Below are 12,452 nucleotides of genomic sequence, written 5' to 3'. Positions count from 1 at the left end.
GGAGCGAAGAACGGGAAAGGGAGAGGGGGGGGGGGGGGGGGGGGGGGGGGGGGGGGGGGGGGGGGGGGGGGGGGAGGGAGGGAGGGAGAGAGGGAGGGAAAGGCAGGGAGGAGAGAGGGAGGAAGGGGGAGGGAGGAGGGAAGGGAGACCTGGAAATTTAGAACTAAAAACAAAAAAGAGAATCCATAAGCCAGGTGTGGGGAGGGGAAAGGGAGGGAGAGGAGAGCAAGAAATTAGACATTTATGTGTGTATGTATCCCCCCACTTGGCCCACAAAATCCAACTGGTGTGCAGACACCAGAAAGAAAATATAAATGTATATTTGCATGCAAAGGCTTGCATTTTGCCCCTCAGGGAAAGCTGGTGGCAGATATCGCCAAGCGCCTGGGCCTGAAACACGTGGTGTACAGCGGTTTGGAGAACGTGGACCGGTTGAGCGGGGGCAAGCTGAAGGTGCTGCACTTCGATGGGAAGGGGGAAGTGGAGGAGTATTTCTGGTCCATTGGTGTTCCCATGACCAGCGTCCGCCTGGCAGCTTACTTTGAAAACTTCCTCACCATGTGGAAGCCTGTGAAAACCCCTGATGGCCACTACACCCTAGGTAAATGCCAGGTTGCCGTGAAGGTGCACCGACATCTGGCCGCCTGCCTCTTCCCTTGCCTCCTGTTTTCCCTCCATCCCCCCTTTCCTGCCCCTCTTCACTGGACACACCGGTGCTCTTGGCTCTGTGTGACCTGTTTAGAGGCCACCGAACTGCCCTAGACTTCCCCATGGCAGTCAAACCCCTGGAGACCAAGACTGGACTTGGCAGAAAGCACACAGGTTATCTTTCCGGCCCACCATGCCGACACTCGCTGTGTGCGTAGTTAACTCTGTCCGTAAGCCTCAGCTTCCTGGAAAGGCGGAACAAGATGGTCACTAAGAGTCCTTGCTGCCCTTCAGCAGCAGGCGAGAAAATGATCCCGTCCTCAGAGGTAGTCTCAGGAGACGGGTCCCCAGCCTGCTCCAGCACGGACTGCTTAGATCTATAATCTGTGGCTTAGAGTAGCCCTGGGAGAAGAGGGAATGGCCACTTCCCTACAGGATCCCACAGATTCAGGCTGCAGCACTGGGTGTCCCTGCTGTGGGAATAGCTGACATTCCTTAAGGAACCCCCAGCTTGTTACAACCCCGTGAGAACTAGTGACTGTGTGGGTCTGTGACCTTCATGGCTCTATGACCTTCTGAGCTCTGCTCCCGCAGTGACCTCTTCCTGTAGCCCTTGCTTTTCGCACCTCTAGTTTAAGGGGTTAGAGTTGATGAAGCGACTAGCTCGGGCTGGAGGACCTGCCAAGGATGTGATACTATAACTTATTTTTTATCTGTTTTTTTGAAACTAGCACTGCCCATGGGGGATGTGCCAATGGACGGGATCTCCGTCGCCGACGTTGGAGCTGTTGTCTCTAGCATTTTTGCTTCTCCAGAGGAGTTTGTCGGCAAGGCCGTGGGCCTCACTGCAGAGGCCCTAACAATACAGCAGTACGCTGACGTTTTGTCCAGAATTCTGGGGAAGGACATCCGTGATGCAAAGGTACGTCCTTTTGTTTGAGACAGGGGTTGCTTCTTTTTCCTTTTTAAAATCTATCTGCCTATCTATCTATGTATCTATCTATCTATGTATCTATCTATGTATCTATCTATGTATCTATCTATCTATGTATCTATCTATCATCTATCTATCTATCTATCTATCTATCATCTATCTGTATCTATCTATCTATCTATCTATCTATCTATCATCTATCTATCTATCAATCATCTATCTATCTATCATCTATCTACTATCTATCTATCATCTATCAATCTATCTATAATCTATCTATCTATCAATCTATCTATCATCTATCTATCTATCTATCTATCTTATTGTGTGCATGCTCATACACATGCCTTATGTGTGTGTGGATGTCAGAGGACAACCCGTAGAAGTCAGTTCTTTTTCTTTTTAATAACTTCTTCTTATTTCATGTGCTTTCGTGTTTTGCTTGCATGTATGTCTGTGTGAAGGTGTTGGCTTGCCTGAAACTGCAGTTACGGCAGCTATGAGCTGCCACATGGGTGCTGGGAATTGAACCTGGGTTCTATGGAAGAGCAGCCAGTGCTCTTAACCGCTGTACCATCTCTCCAGCCCCCAGAAGTCGGTTCTTGTAGGTGGAGTTTTTGTCAGGACCACCTGTCAGCTCTGTCCCGACAGCCTACTCCCAAATAACACAGAGACATAATATTAACTATAAATGCTTGCCGGGCAGTGGTGGTGCACATCTTTAATATCAGCACTCAGGAGGCAGAGGCAGGTGGATCTCTGTGAGTTAAAGGCCAGCCTGGTCTTCAGAGCAAGTTCCAGGACAGGCTCCAAAGCTACACAGAGAAACCTGGCTTGAAAAACCAAAAAAAGAAAAAAGAAAAAAAAAGAAAAGAAAAGAAGAAGAAATTATGAATAATAAATGCTTGGTCGATAGCTTAGACTTTCTGTTTCTAGCTAGCTCTTATAACTTAAATTAACCCATTTCTATTTATTGATTTGCTGCCATGTGGCTCGTGGCTCATCACTTCATTTTGGACACATCCTGTTTCCTCTGCGTTTAGCCCGCATCTCCCTGACTTCTGTCTTTTTTTCCTCTCAGGATTCTCTCTGCCCCACAAATCCTGCCTAGCCACCAGCCAGCCGGCTCTTTACTAACCAATGAGAGCAGTCTGTGTTTACAGTGTACAGCATGGTTATTCTGCAGCGAGTTCTCTTCTACCACACGTGGCCCACAGGTTAAGCTCAGGTTGTTAGGCTTGGTGGCGAGAGTCTTTCCTTCCTGAGTCATCTCATGGGCCCAAGGCAGGGCTTAAGTAGTGCAGGTGTCCTCAAGCTTGAAGTAAACACCCTGTCTCAGACTCCCTCGTACTGGTATGGCAGCAGGCACAATCGTGCTGGTTCCAAAGGCGAAGTCTTAGGTGATCAGTGTGCCCACAGGAGGCTTCCTCAGCTAGCTTCTTACTGATGTATACATTAGGTTTACTGGTGGGTTTTAGGGGGTGAACCCAGCCTGTACCATCAGAAGAAAGTGGAGAGAGTGCTACGCTAACAGACCTTCACGCCTGTATGGCTTTATTTCCCTGGCTTTAGATTCATTGGCTTGTTACGTAAACTAAAGTGCTTTTGCGTGGAAAGGGTTTAGAATCCGAAGACCAAGGTGCAACTCTCTCACCTGTGCTGTTCCAGCAACCCTCGCTGCAGATGGGAGAAACACTTGCGGGGGGGGGGGGCAGGAACGAAAGATATTTTAGTCTCTCAGCCTCAGCTTCCTCACTTGTAGATCAGCACTATGGGGCCCACCTCAGAGTGCCCTGGTGAAAACAAGACAGGATATAGTTAGAGTCTACCTTGCGATCAGCACACAGTAGGGCAACACCAAGTCCTGTGTGCCCAGTGCTAACGTGGAGGAATTTATAGGGCAAGCAGTGTGAAGATGTTGGGACACAGAGCGGCACAGGTGCCTAACCGTGTCATCCAGACCATGCTCTGTGGAGGCCAACCTAACCGTGTCATCCAGACCATGCCCTGTGGAGGCCAAGAGGACACTTCATGTAAAGAATGGGTTCTAGGGCCACAGGGGTGGCTCAGTGGTCAGAGGCTTGCTGCTGTTCTTCCAGAGAGCCGGAGCGGAGCATGTCTCCTAGTATCCACAGTGGGAGGCTCACAGTCACCTGTAACTCCAGCGTAGGCGGAGTCTTTCTGTCTCGGCAGCCACTTCCCAAATAGCCACCCAGAGTCTTAATATTAATTACAAATGCTTGGCCAGTAGCTCAGACCTGTCAGGAACTAGCTCTGACAAGTTAACCCATTTCTATTCATCTGCGTGCTGCCCCAGGCTCGTGGGCTTTTACTTCTATCCGATTTTGTGCGTCCAACTTGTTCTCTCTCTGGCTGGCGGCGCCTCTGACCCCACCCTTCCTCACCCACCACTCTCAGTTTGGCTTTCCCATCTAACTTTATTCTGCTCGGCTACTAGCCAGTCAGTTCTTTATTAAACCAGTCCTAGCGACATATATTCACACAGCTCTGGGGGGAGCTGCCATTCTTTTCCGCCCTCCTTGGGTACCCCCCGAGCACATACATACACATCCATACTAAAATAAATCTTTTTAAAAAAGGGATGGGTTTGAAGACACTCTTGAGAACACTTAGTGAGCCCTCAGTAACCGACAGTGACATGGGTGTTGTAATAAAAAAAAAAAAGTAGGGGGCTGGAGAGATGGTTCACAGGTTAAGAGCACTGACTGCTCTTCCAGAGGTCCTGAGTTCAATTCCCAGCAACGACATAGTGGCTCACAGCCATCTGTAATATGATCTGGTGCCCTCTTCTGGCCAGCAAGCATACAGACAAAACACTGTATGCAAATAAATTTTAAAAAAGAAAAAAACGCGCGCGAGGAAGATGTCACGTGACAGAGCTCAGGTGCAGATGGATTTTTTTACTGGAGAAAAGTGAATGCGAAAAGGGGGGAGGGGAGTCCAGTCTCTGGGGACACGAGAGGCAGAAGAAAGAGGCAGACGGAGAGAAAGAGACGGGGGGGGGGGGGGGGGGGGGGGGGGGGGAGGGGGGGGGGGGGGGGGGGGGGGGGGGGAGGAGCTTTTAAAAGGGAACGCAGATGTGCACAGGGGTGCCCTTAGTGGCTACAGCTGGGGACGCCAACCCCAGGGGCAGACTGGTACAGATGCCTGAGTACTAACAATGAGTCCCATAGGAGGCGTCTGGTCCGAAGTGTGGCAAGGACAGCTCTTTACGGACGGGTGGGGCGGCTTGGTACCATTTCCCCACACAGGTGTTGATGGGGTGGGGGATGGAAGAGACTTTTCAGATGGTGCAGTGACTGAGCCAGAAAGCCTCGAGTATTTATGTGCGGCCCTCAAAGAGAAAGTTGATCTATTCTGACTGTCTTGTATTCTGCTGTGGTAAAAAATGCTCTGACAGAAGCAACCTGTGGGGGGGCGGGGGGGGGGGGGGGGAGACAAGGGTTTATTCGGCTCACAGCTCCAGGTTACAGCCCAGCCTTGCTGGGAAGTCACAGGGGCGGGAACTCCAAGTAGCTGGTCACATTCTATCCACAGTCAAGAGTAGAGCAACAAATTAACTCACGCACGTTACTGCCCAGCTTGTTTTTTCCCTTTTCATTCTGTGCAGGACCCAGCCAATGAAATGGCTGCCTTCCTTCCTTCAGGGTGAGCCTTCTAAATTGACCCAGTTAAGGTAACCCTTCACAGGCACGCCCACAGGGCAAGCTAATCCAGACAATCCACCACTGAGAGGAACTTCCTGGGTGATTCTAGACAGTTAAACTAACTACGCCAGCAAGGTGGCTCATACACCTGTAATCCCAGCACATGGGATGTGGGTGGAGGAAGACTTTTGTGAGTTGCAACCTGAGCTGTAGGGTGAGAATGTGTCTCCACATCTCAACCCAAAAGAGAGTTTACTGAAGCTGGGCAGTGGTGGCCCACGACTTTAATCCCAGCACTTGGGAGGCAGAGGCAGTCAAATCTCTGTGAGTTCCAGGCCAGCCAGATCTACAGATCAAGTTCCAGGATAGTCAGGGATACACAGAGAAACCTTGTCTTGAAAAACAAAACAACATAAAAAAAAAATAAAGCTTACTGACCCTAGTTCTTGAATATCCCCATTCCCCTCAGAAATGGAGGGTATCTTCTTGCTTGCATCAGCTCTTGGTATATGAATCACTGGACAGGGGAGTTGCACAAGGGCTTTTATTATCCCCCTCACGGTCTCTCTACCAGCCACTCACAGAGAGGGGTGTTAGTTGTTTGGACTTCCAATTCAATTTGGGTGTTAAAATGGTGAGGACACTAATAGATTTTTTTTTTTATTCTGGAAAACCATGGTAGGTGTCAATCAAGACATAAAACGTCTGTTATCTTCAGCAAGCACGGTGGTGGCACACACTTTTAATCCCAACACTCAGGAGCCAGGAGCTGGTGAGCTCTGTGAGTTCAAGGCCAGCCTGGACTACAGAGTATGTTCCAGAACTACCAAGGCTACACAGAGAAAACCCTGTCTTGAAAAACAGACAAAGAAACAAAACCAAAACAAACAGAACAACTATATCTTTGAACTAGGGTATCTCTGAAATCACACAGAATTTCATAGAGTTCTTACAAGCTTAAGAAGGCAGTCTTCCACTCAAAGACAGGTTCCTGAGACATCTTGCAGGGTTTTGTCCATAAATATATTTCCCAATAGTCCATCTTCCTACACACACACACACACACTTGCCCGTTTTTTTTTTGTTTTTTTTTTTTTTTTTTTTTTTTTTTTTTTGTCTTGATGGTTTGACCTATATAGGGAAAAGACAGGGAAAGGGGTATATGGGCAAAGAATATGGGTAAAAGGATGCGTGGTATATTCATTCTTATGGGGCTTAGTAAAAACAGTTTTGGGTGGCTCCAGACCTTCCTAGCATTTTAGACGGATACCTGGTCCCTGGATGTTCTTGGAACATTTATCTGTTTTACAGGATGGCTAATACTGTTTTGTCTTGATGGTTACTACTAGTCTGTCCTGAAGTCAAGCCCACTTTTGCTCTCAGGTAGCAAAACGGTTAGGCATTATGTTGATTTTGAGAAGGATGCATCTGGCCACAAAGTGGCGCTCCAGCCCTCCCAATTTGGTACTCCCTGGCCCAACCTCTCTAAAGAGAGGCACCTGTGGGCCGGACAGATTCAGCATAAGCAAAGCCTACCAAGCTCTCACTAATTGTTCAGGGCTGCCTGAACTGTCTGTCCAACCCTCGGGGAAACATGGATCCCTCAGAAAGTGAGTTGCAAGAGAACAGATCTCAAAAATCTTTAAAAATCCGCAGGAACAGATCCCTATTTTATGAGGTTTGTTAGTTGTCATAGTTACAAGACGACAGTGTGACTTAAAGAGACAGAATTCCATGCTCCTAACAAATATTATTCTGTTTCCAAACTCAAAGTTTTAAACATTTTCCTAATTAAAACTATGTTTCTTTCAACATTTTTGTTTATGTGTATGTCGTGTATTTGTGCGTTCACACACACGCAGATGTTCTGGAAAGACAGAAAGACGGCTCACTGTGAAAGCTGAACCAGCCTCAGGTTTCTCAAGAGCAGTACCCATTCTTAACCACTGAGCCATCCCTCTAGCCCTTGTCTTTCTAATTTCACAAACATCAAATGCTTATTACAGTGGCTGAAGCAATTATGAAAAAGAAAATAGCCAGGCAGTGGTGGTGCCCGCCTTTGATCTCAGCACTCAGGAGGCAGAGGCAGGAGGATCTCTGTGAGTTTGAAGCCTGGCCTACAAAGAGAGTTCCAGGACAGCCAGAGCTGTTACACAGAGAAACCCTACCTGAAAAAACAAACAAAAGTCAAAAAGAAGGAAAAAGATAATAAACCCATCCAGTTTAATCTCTGAGCAATAACAAGTAAGATCTGCGGGTTTATCCCAATCCTTTTGCGGGATATATAACATATATATATATATCCGTACTTAAAGCAGCACTCTGTGCCATTTTACCCAATGTTATGAACACTTCCCTATTTTGCTAAACTTCTTTAAATATATTAGTATGCTAATATGTTTTTATTGTTCTGTTGGTCCTGCATCTTCTTTCTTTTCCCCTTTCCTGATTTTTATTTCTTCGAGACAAGCTTGCCTGGGACTCACTCTGTAACACAGACTAGCCTCAGCCTCACAGCAGTCCTCCAAGAGCCAGAACGGGGGCTTTCATATTAAAAATGCCATGCAATAATCATGAATCTATTGATTTGTTTCGAATATGGAGGAAGCTTATTGCTGGGTCGAGGTACACACCAAGAGACAAGTGCAGTCTTCTCAGGACACAGAAGCCACACAACTGTGATTGTCCATGCATTTTTATTTCTCACACATATTTTTCTTTTCTGCTTTTTAGAGACAGGTTTCTCTGTGTAACAACCCTGGCTACCCTGGAACTCTGTCTGTAGACCAGGCTGGCCTCGAACTCACAGAGATTCACCTGCCTCCCAAGTGCTGGGATTAACAGTGAACACCACCACTGCCCAGTCTCGCACATATTTTCCTAAGAACAAGTGTGTGAAGGGCCAATGAGATGGCTTTGCAGGGGAGGGCGCTGATAACAACTCCATGACCTGAGTTTGATCCCCTGGATTCTCAGGTGGCGGGAGAGAGCTGACTGTTCTCTCCCACACTGCTGTTGCACATGCATTCATATGTGTGTGTACACATATATACATACGTACATAGATACATAAATACATGCTAATTGTTTAAATGGAATAAAACCCAACTGGAGCTGTAAGGCCACAGTTCATCTCTGCAGGGAGGACAGCTGATATTGACCAGATATTAAGATGATACCCATTTCTTCAGTAGAGGAAGCTGTGCATCTATTTAGTGTCAAGCACGAGTCAGGGACAGAAGACATCTCAGTAAGCATGGGATGTGCTCCATTGCTGCTGGGCCTGCATGGTTCTGGCAGAGACTAGAATGACTGAAGGGGGGAAAACCCCAGATCTCTAGCCATGAAGGGGGAGGAAATGGATGGGATATCACTGAGTAAAGAGTCGGTGTGATGAGGAATAATGCCCATGTAGCCGGGAGGGCAGACCATCCTGGGGCCTGCTGGGGCAATCCGGGAGAGATGCAGTGCTCAGATTTACCTTATCCAGATGCCAGGACCTAAGACAGCTGTGTCTTCAGCGTCGTCTGCTGGCACATGGGTGGAACGCCACCACCAGCGGCTGCAACTGGAACCTGTGATCAAACACTGATCAAATACATCAATAACTATTTCCACTGAGTACCACACTTAAAGACTATAAAGAGTTTCACATAGTTTGGATTAGAATTTTTTATCCAATCAGCTCATCAGTTAGCTTCCTGACAAACGGTGTGAGAGCTTCTTCAGAGGTCCTTAGATCCTGGAGCTAAAGAATGAGGGCCTGCGCCAATACTGAGATGAATACGTAAACCTACTGCAAACCATAACATTTACTGCTTTCTTCTTTCTTCTTAAAAGATCACCCCAGAAGCTTATGAAAAGCTGGGATTCCCTGGAGCGGACGAACTGGCCAACATGTTTCGTTTCTATCACATGAAGCCCAACCGTGACATCAAGCTTACCCACCGTCTAAACCCCCAAATCAGAAGCTTCAGCCAGTTCATCTCAGACAACCAGGAAGCCTTTAAAGACTTGTGAAGACCTTCAGCTGTCGAGGCAGCATGGCCTCCTGTCCCTCAGGTCATGCTGTCCTTGTGACACAACACTCCCCTTTACAGAGCAGCTAGGCCAGGGAGGCAATTATCTGTACCACCCGGGGGTTCCTTCTGCCTTCTTTCTGGGGGATACACTGTACTGGAAATCCAACACAGCAGTTTGATTCTCTTCAAACTTTCCAGCTAGTAATTCATGGTGGGAGAGCTACTTGGTAAATTGAGAAGTCCCAGAACACATTGCCTTTTCCAGATCTTTCTCTCCAAGATCCAAGTTGTCTCAAAAGGCTGGTGTGATGAACTCAGAGCATCTCCCTTAATATAGGTGAGAGGTCACTTAGCTTTCTTCTGAACAAGGGATCCCCTTCTGAAATTTCCCTAGCAGCTGTTTTCTCTGGTGTATCTCAAAACTTTCAGCAAATCAAAACCAACCTAAGTGACCATCAAAAGATGGATAGACAACACAATGTTTTAGGTATAGTGAAATATTATTTGACCCTAAAAAAAGAATGAACTACAACATGCCGAGTTTTGAAAACACTGAACTAATTGAAAAAAGTCAGACAGAGCAAGATAAATATCAAATGATTCCAATTATGAGAAATATCTAGATGGGCAACGTCACTGAGATAGAAAAGGTCTATGACTGGGGCAAGGAGGCAGTGAGTCACTGCTCAGTGGTTACAGGGCTTCTATTAAAGCTGATGAAAGTGTGGACAACAGGGGCCACAGCTACACAATTTTGTGATCGCAGTTACTGCCAATGAATTGTATGCTTGAAATGGCAAGTTGTGAATATACAATTGCATATACTTATTATGCCACAATAAAAATTTTTCCAAAATATAAGTGTTACAGCTCTGAAGGGGAAGATATCCTCACAGCTAGGAGCCAAAGAATATCACAAAGTCACACAACCTAACAAACTTCATACAAGGTATTTGCTGGGAAAGATACAAGAGGGTGGCTGCCTCTGCTTGGGAAAGAAGCAACCGAGAACTGGCGGAGGGTGTGGGGATTCAAACACAGAGGCAGTTGCTTGTGGAAGAGGAAGACTTTATTTTGCCCAATCTAGAGCCTTTTATACCTTTAGGCAGCTGGACTGAGGCATGCTGAGCAGCCAGAACCTGAGGTCAAGGTTAGGGCATCGTGTAGGAAAAACACTTCTGCAAAACACCACACACCAGAACACAAACATCCTTGTCAAATACAGAGTACAAGGAAGTTCAGCTGTCAGTCAGGGGGAGTGGTGGTGGCCAGGCCATCTGGGTGTAGCCAGATCACAACAACCATGTGGTTGCTAGGAATTAAACTCAGGACCCCTGAAAGAGCAGTCAGTGCTCTTAATCACTGTTGCTGTCGTTCTTCAGGTTTGAGAGATGGGACCTGGAAGTCACTGGCTTGGTGTGGCTGTGCACACCTGAGGCTGAGGCAGGAAAGCCTTCATGGCGCCCAGGACACTCCCCCTCCCCCTTATTTCACCAGTAGCAGTATGGTTGCAGGACATTTAGGAGTTTTGCAACCTCTCGTGTTTTATTTACAATGAACACCCTTGTATACAGAAAGCATACATAGACTAATAAATTCAAGTGAGTGGCTCTACACAATATATTCCTTGGGAGGAGAAATAGGTGTTAAAAGGTACAAGGTCTTTGTTTGTTTTCTTTTTTAAAGGCAGGGTTTCTCTGTAGCCCTGGTTGTCCTGAAATTTACTCTTTAGACCAGGCTGGCTTTGAACTCACAGAGATCTGCCTACCTCTGCCTCACAAATGCTGGGATTAAAGGTGTGCACCACCACCGCCTGGCTGGCACATGCCTTTAATTCCAGCACACGGGAAGCATAGGCAGGTGAATCTCCGTGAGTTACAGGACAGCCTGGTCTAAAAGAGCTAGTTCTAGGACAGGCTCCAAAGCTATGGAGAAACCGTATCTCAAAAAACAGAAACAAAAACAAAGCAAAAAAAATTATATAGAACTCTCTGGAGAATGTTGTATTCAATGAACAAGCATAAAGTATTAGTCCTGAAATTGAGCTAAGTATAGGGACACACACCTGTTATCTCCACATTAAAGTGGAAGGACCGCCTAGAGTTCAAGATCAGTCTGAGTTACACAGCCTGGGCTACAGTGCGAGGCCCTGCCTCAAATGACCAAGACCTGAACCGTAACAAAACATTAAACACCTCTACAGTCAGTTCAAGCTTTGCTTCAAGACTGAGCGATCCCTCTGATTCGCACATTAACGCATCTACGCATCCATTATAATCACCATTCGCTCAGTCGTTGCCCTGCGTTCAATTCTGCAGTCCATGTTTTAGCATTGGTTGGGAGAGGGGTGCACGTGTGGACTTCTCCCTTCTCTTGTGTGTGTTCTTACTGCGGTGGTCCATTGACTAAGGATGATAGGAAGCCGTCTCAGTTTTCGGCTACATTTATGACAAGCCAGAGCTGAGGTGGCCATCTAACCACCAGGCTCCCAGTGGAATTCAGAGCATCTGCCAAGGATGAGAGGACAGGGAGTTGGCGGTGCGGCCTGGCCAGAGCAGGGAGAAACCATCCCACAACTTGGTTGTCCCAGTTGCTATTCTTCTGGCTATGAGCAACTTGTATTTATTTTGTTCTTTTGAGATAGGAGCCCAGCTGATCCTCTAACCTCTGGTTCCCTGAGTGCTGGGATTGCAGATGTTGTATGTCAGAGCTTTCCCTGAGAAGATGTAAAACACAGGTCCGCTCACCCTAGATAGGGAGATCAAGCCAGACCTAAGTATGAATACCACCAAAGTCCAACTTGGTGAACCATAAATTTTATTGGGGTTACTTACAGGAGTGTGAATGAGGAGTTACTTACAGGAGGAGAGATGGCTCAAAGACAGCTGCACTGCTAAAGCTCACCTCAGCATGGGAGACAGCTCATAAAAGCCAGGAACCTGGAGCTCATTACACAGCCTGCAGGCAGCTCACCAGGTTGAAGAGTGTCCTTTCGAAGTGACCTCTTGCACGCAGCTTGGCTTGTCTGAGAGTCCTATTTGCGGCTCAGCTGTGCTCTCTCTGAGAGGGAAGCTCAGTGTTTATTCTTTAATCTGGCAAGGAGGGGCCTAGTGAATCTGGTCAGTTTCAGGGATTTCCTGAAGTTGTTATGAGTTGTTTACCTTCAGGCTCAAGGAGCTT

The 12,452-nt window shown here is 47.0% G+C and overlaps 1 protein-coding gene across 1 annotated transcript in view; it reads left to right on the top strand.

The window, feature by feature from the left end:
- The window catches only part of LOC126504242 (nmrA-like family domain-containing protein 1), a 17,412-nt gene extending 7,290 nt beyond the window's left edge, over window positions 1–10,122 (top strand). Inside the window, exons 3-5 of the mRNA XM_050146429.1 lie at window positions 355–601; window positions 1,380–1,570; window positions 9,091–10,122. Coding sequence (XP_050002386.1) covers window positions 355–601; window positions 1,380–1,570; window positions 9,091–9,270 — 618 coding nt within the window. The 3' untranslated portion in view covers window positions 9,271–10,122. The remainder of the gene's footprint in view (window positions 1–354; window positions 602–1,379; window positions 1,571–9,090) is intronic.
- The last annotated feature ends 2,330 nt before the right edge of the window (window positions 10,123–12,452 follow it).

Source organism: Alexandromys fortis, unplaced genomic scaffold (assembly GCF_014885135.2).
Source record: "Alexandromys fortis isolate MF-2015 unplaced genomic scaffold, M_Fortis_MF-2015_v1.1 scaffold_56, whole genome shotgun sequence".
Lineage (NCBI taxonomy): Eukaryota > Metazoa > Chordata > Mammalia > Rodentia > Cricetidae > Alexandromys > Alexandromys fortis.
The sequence above is the reverse complement of the archived record's forward strand: the minus strand, read 5'-3'. Positions and strand labels throughout refer to the sequence as shown.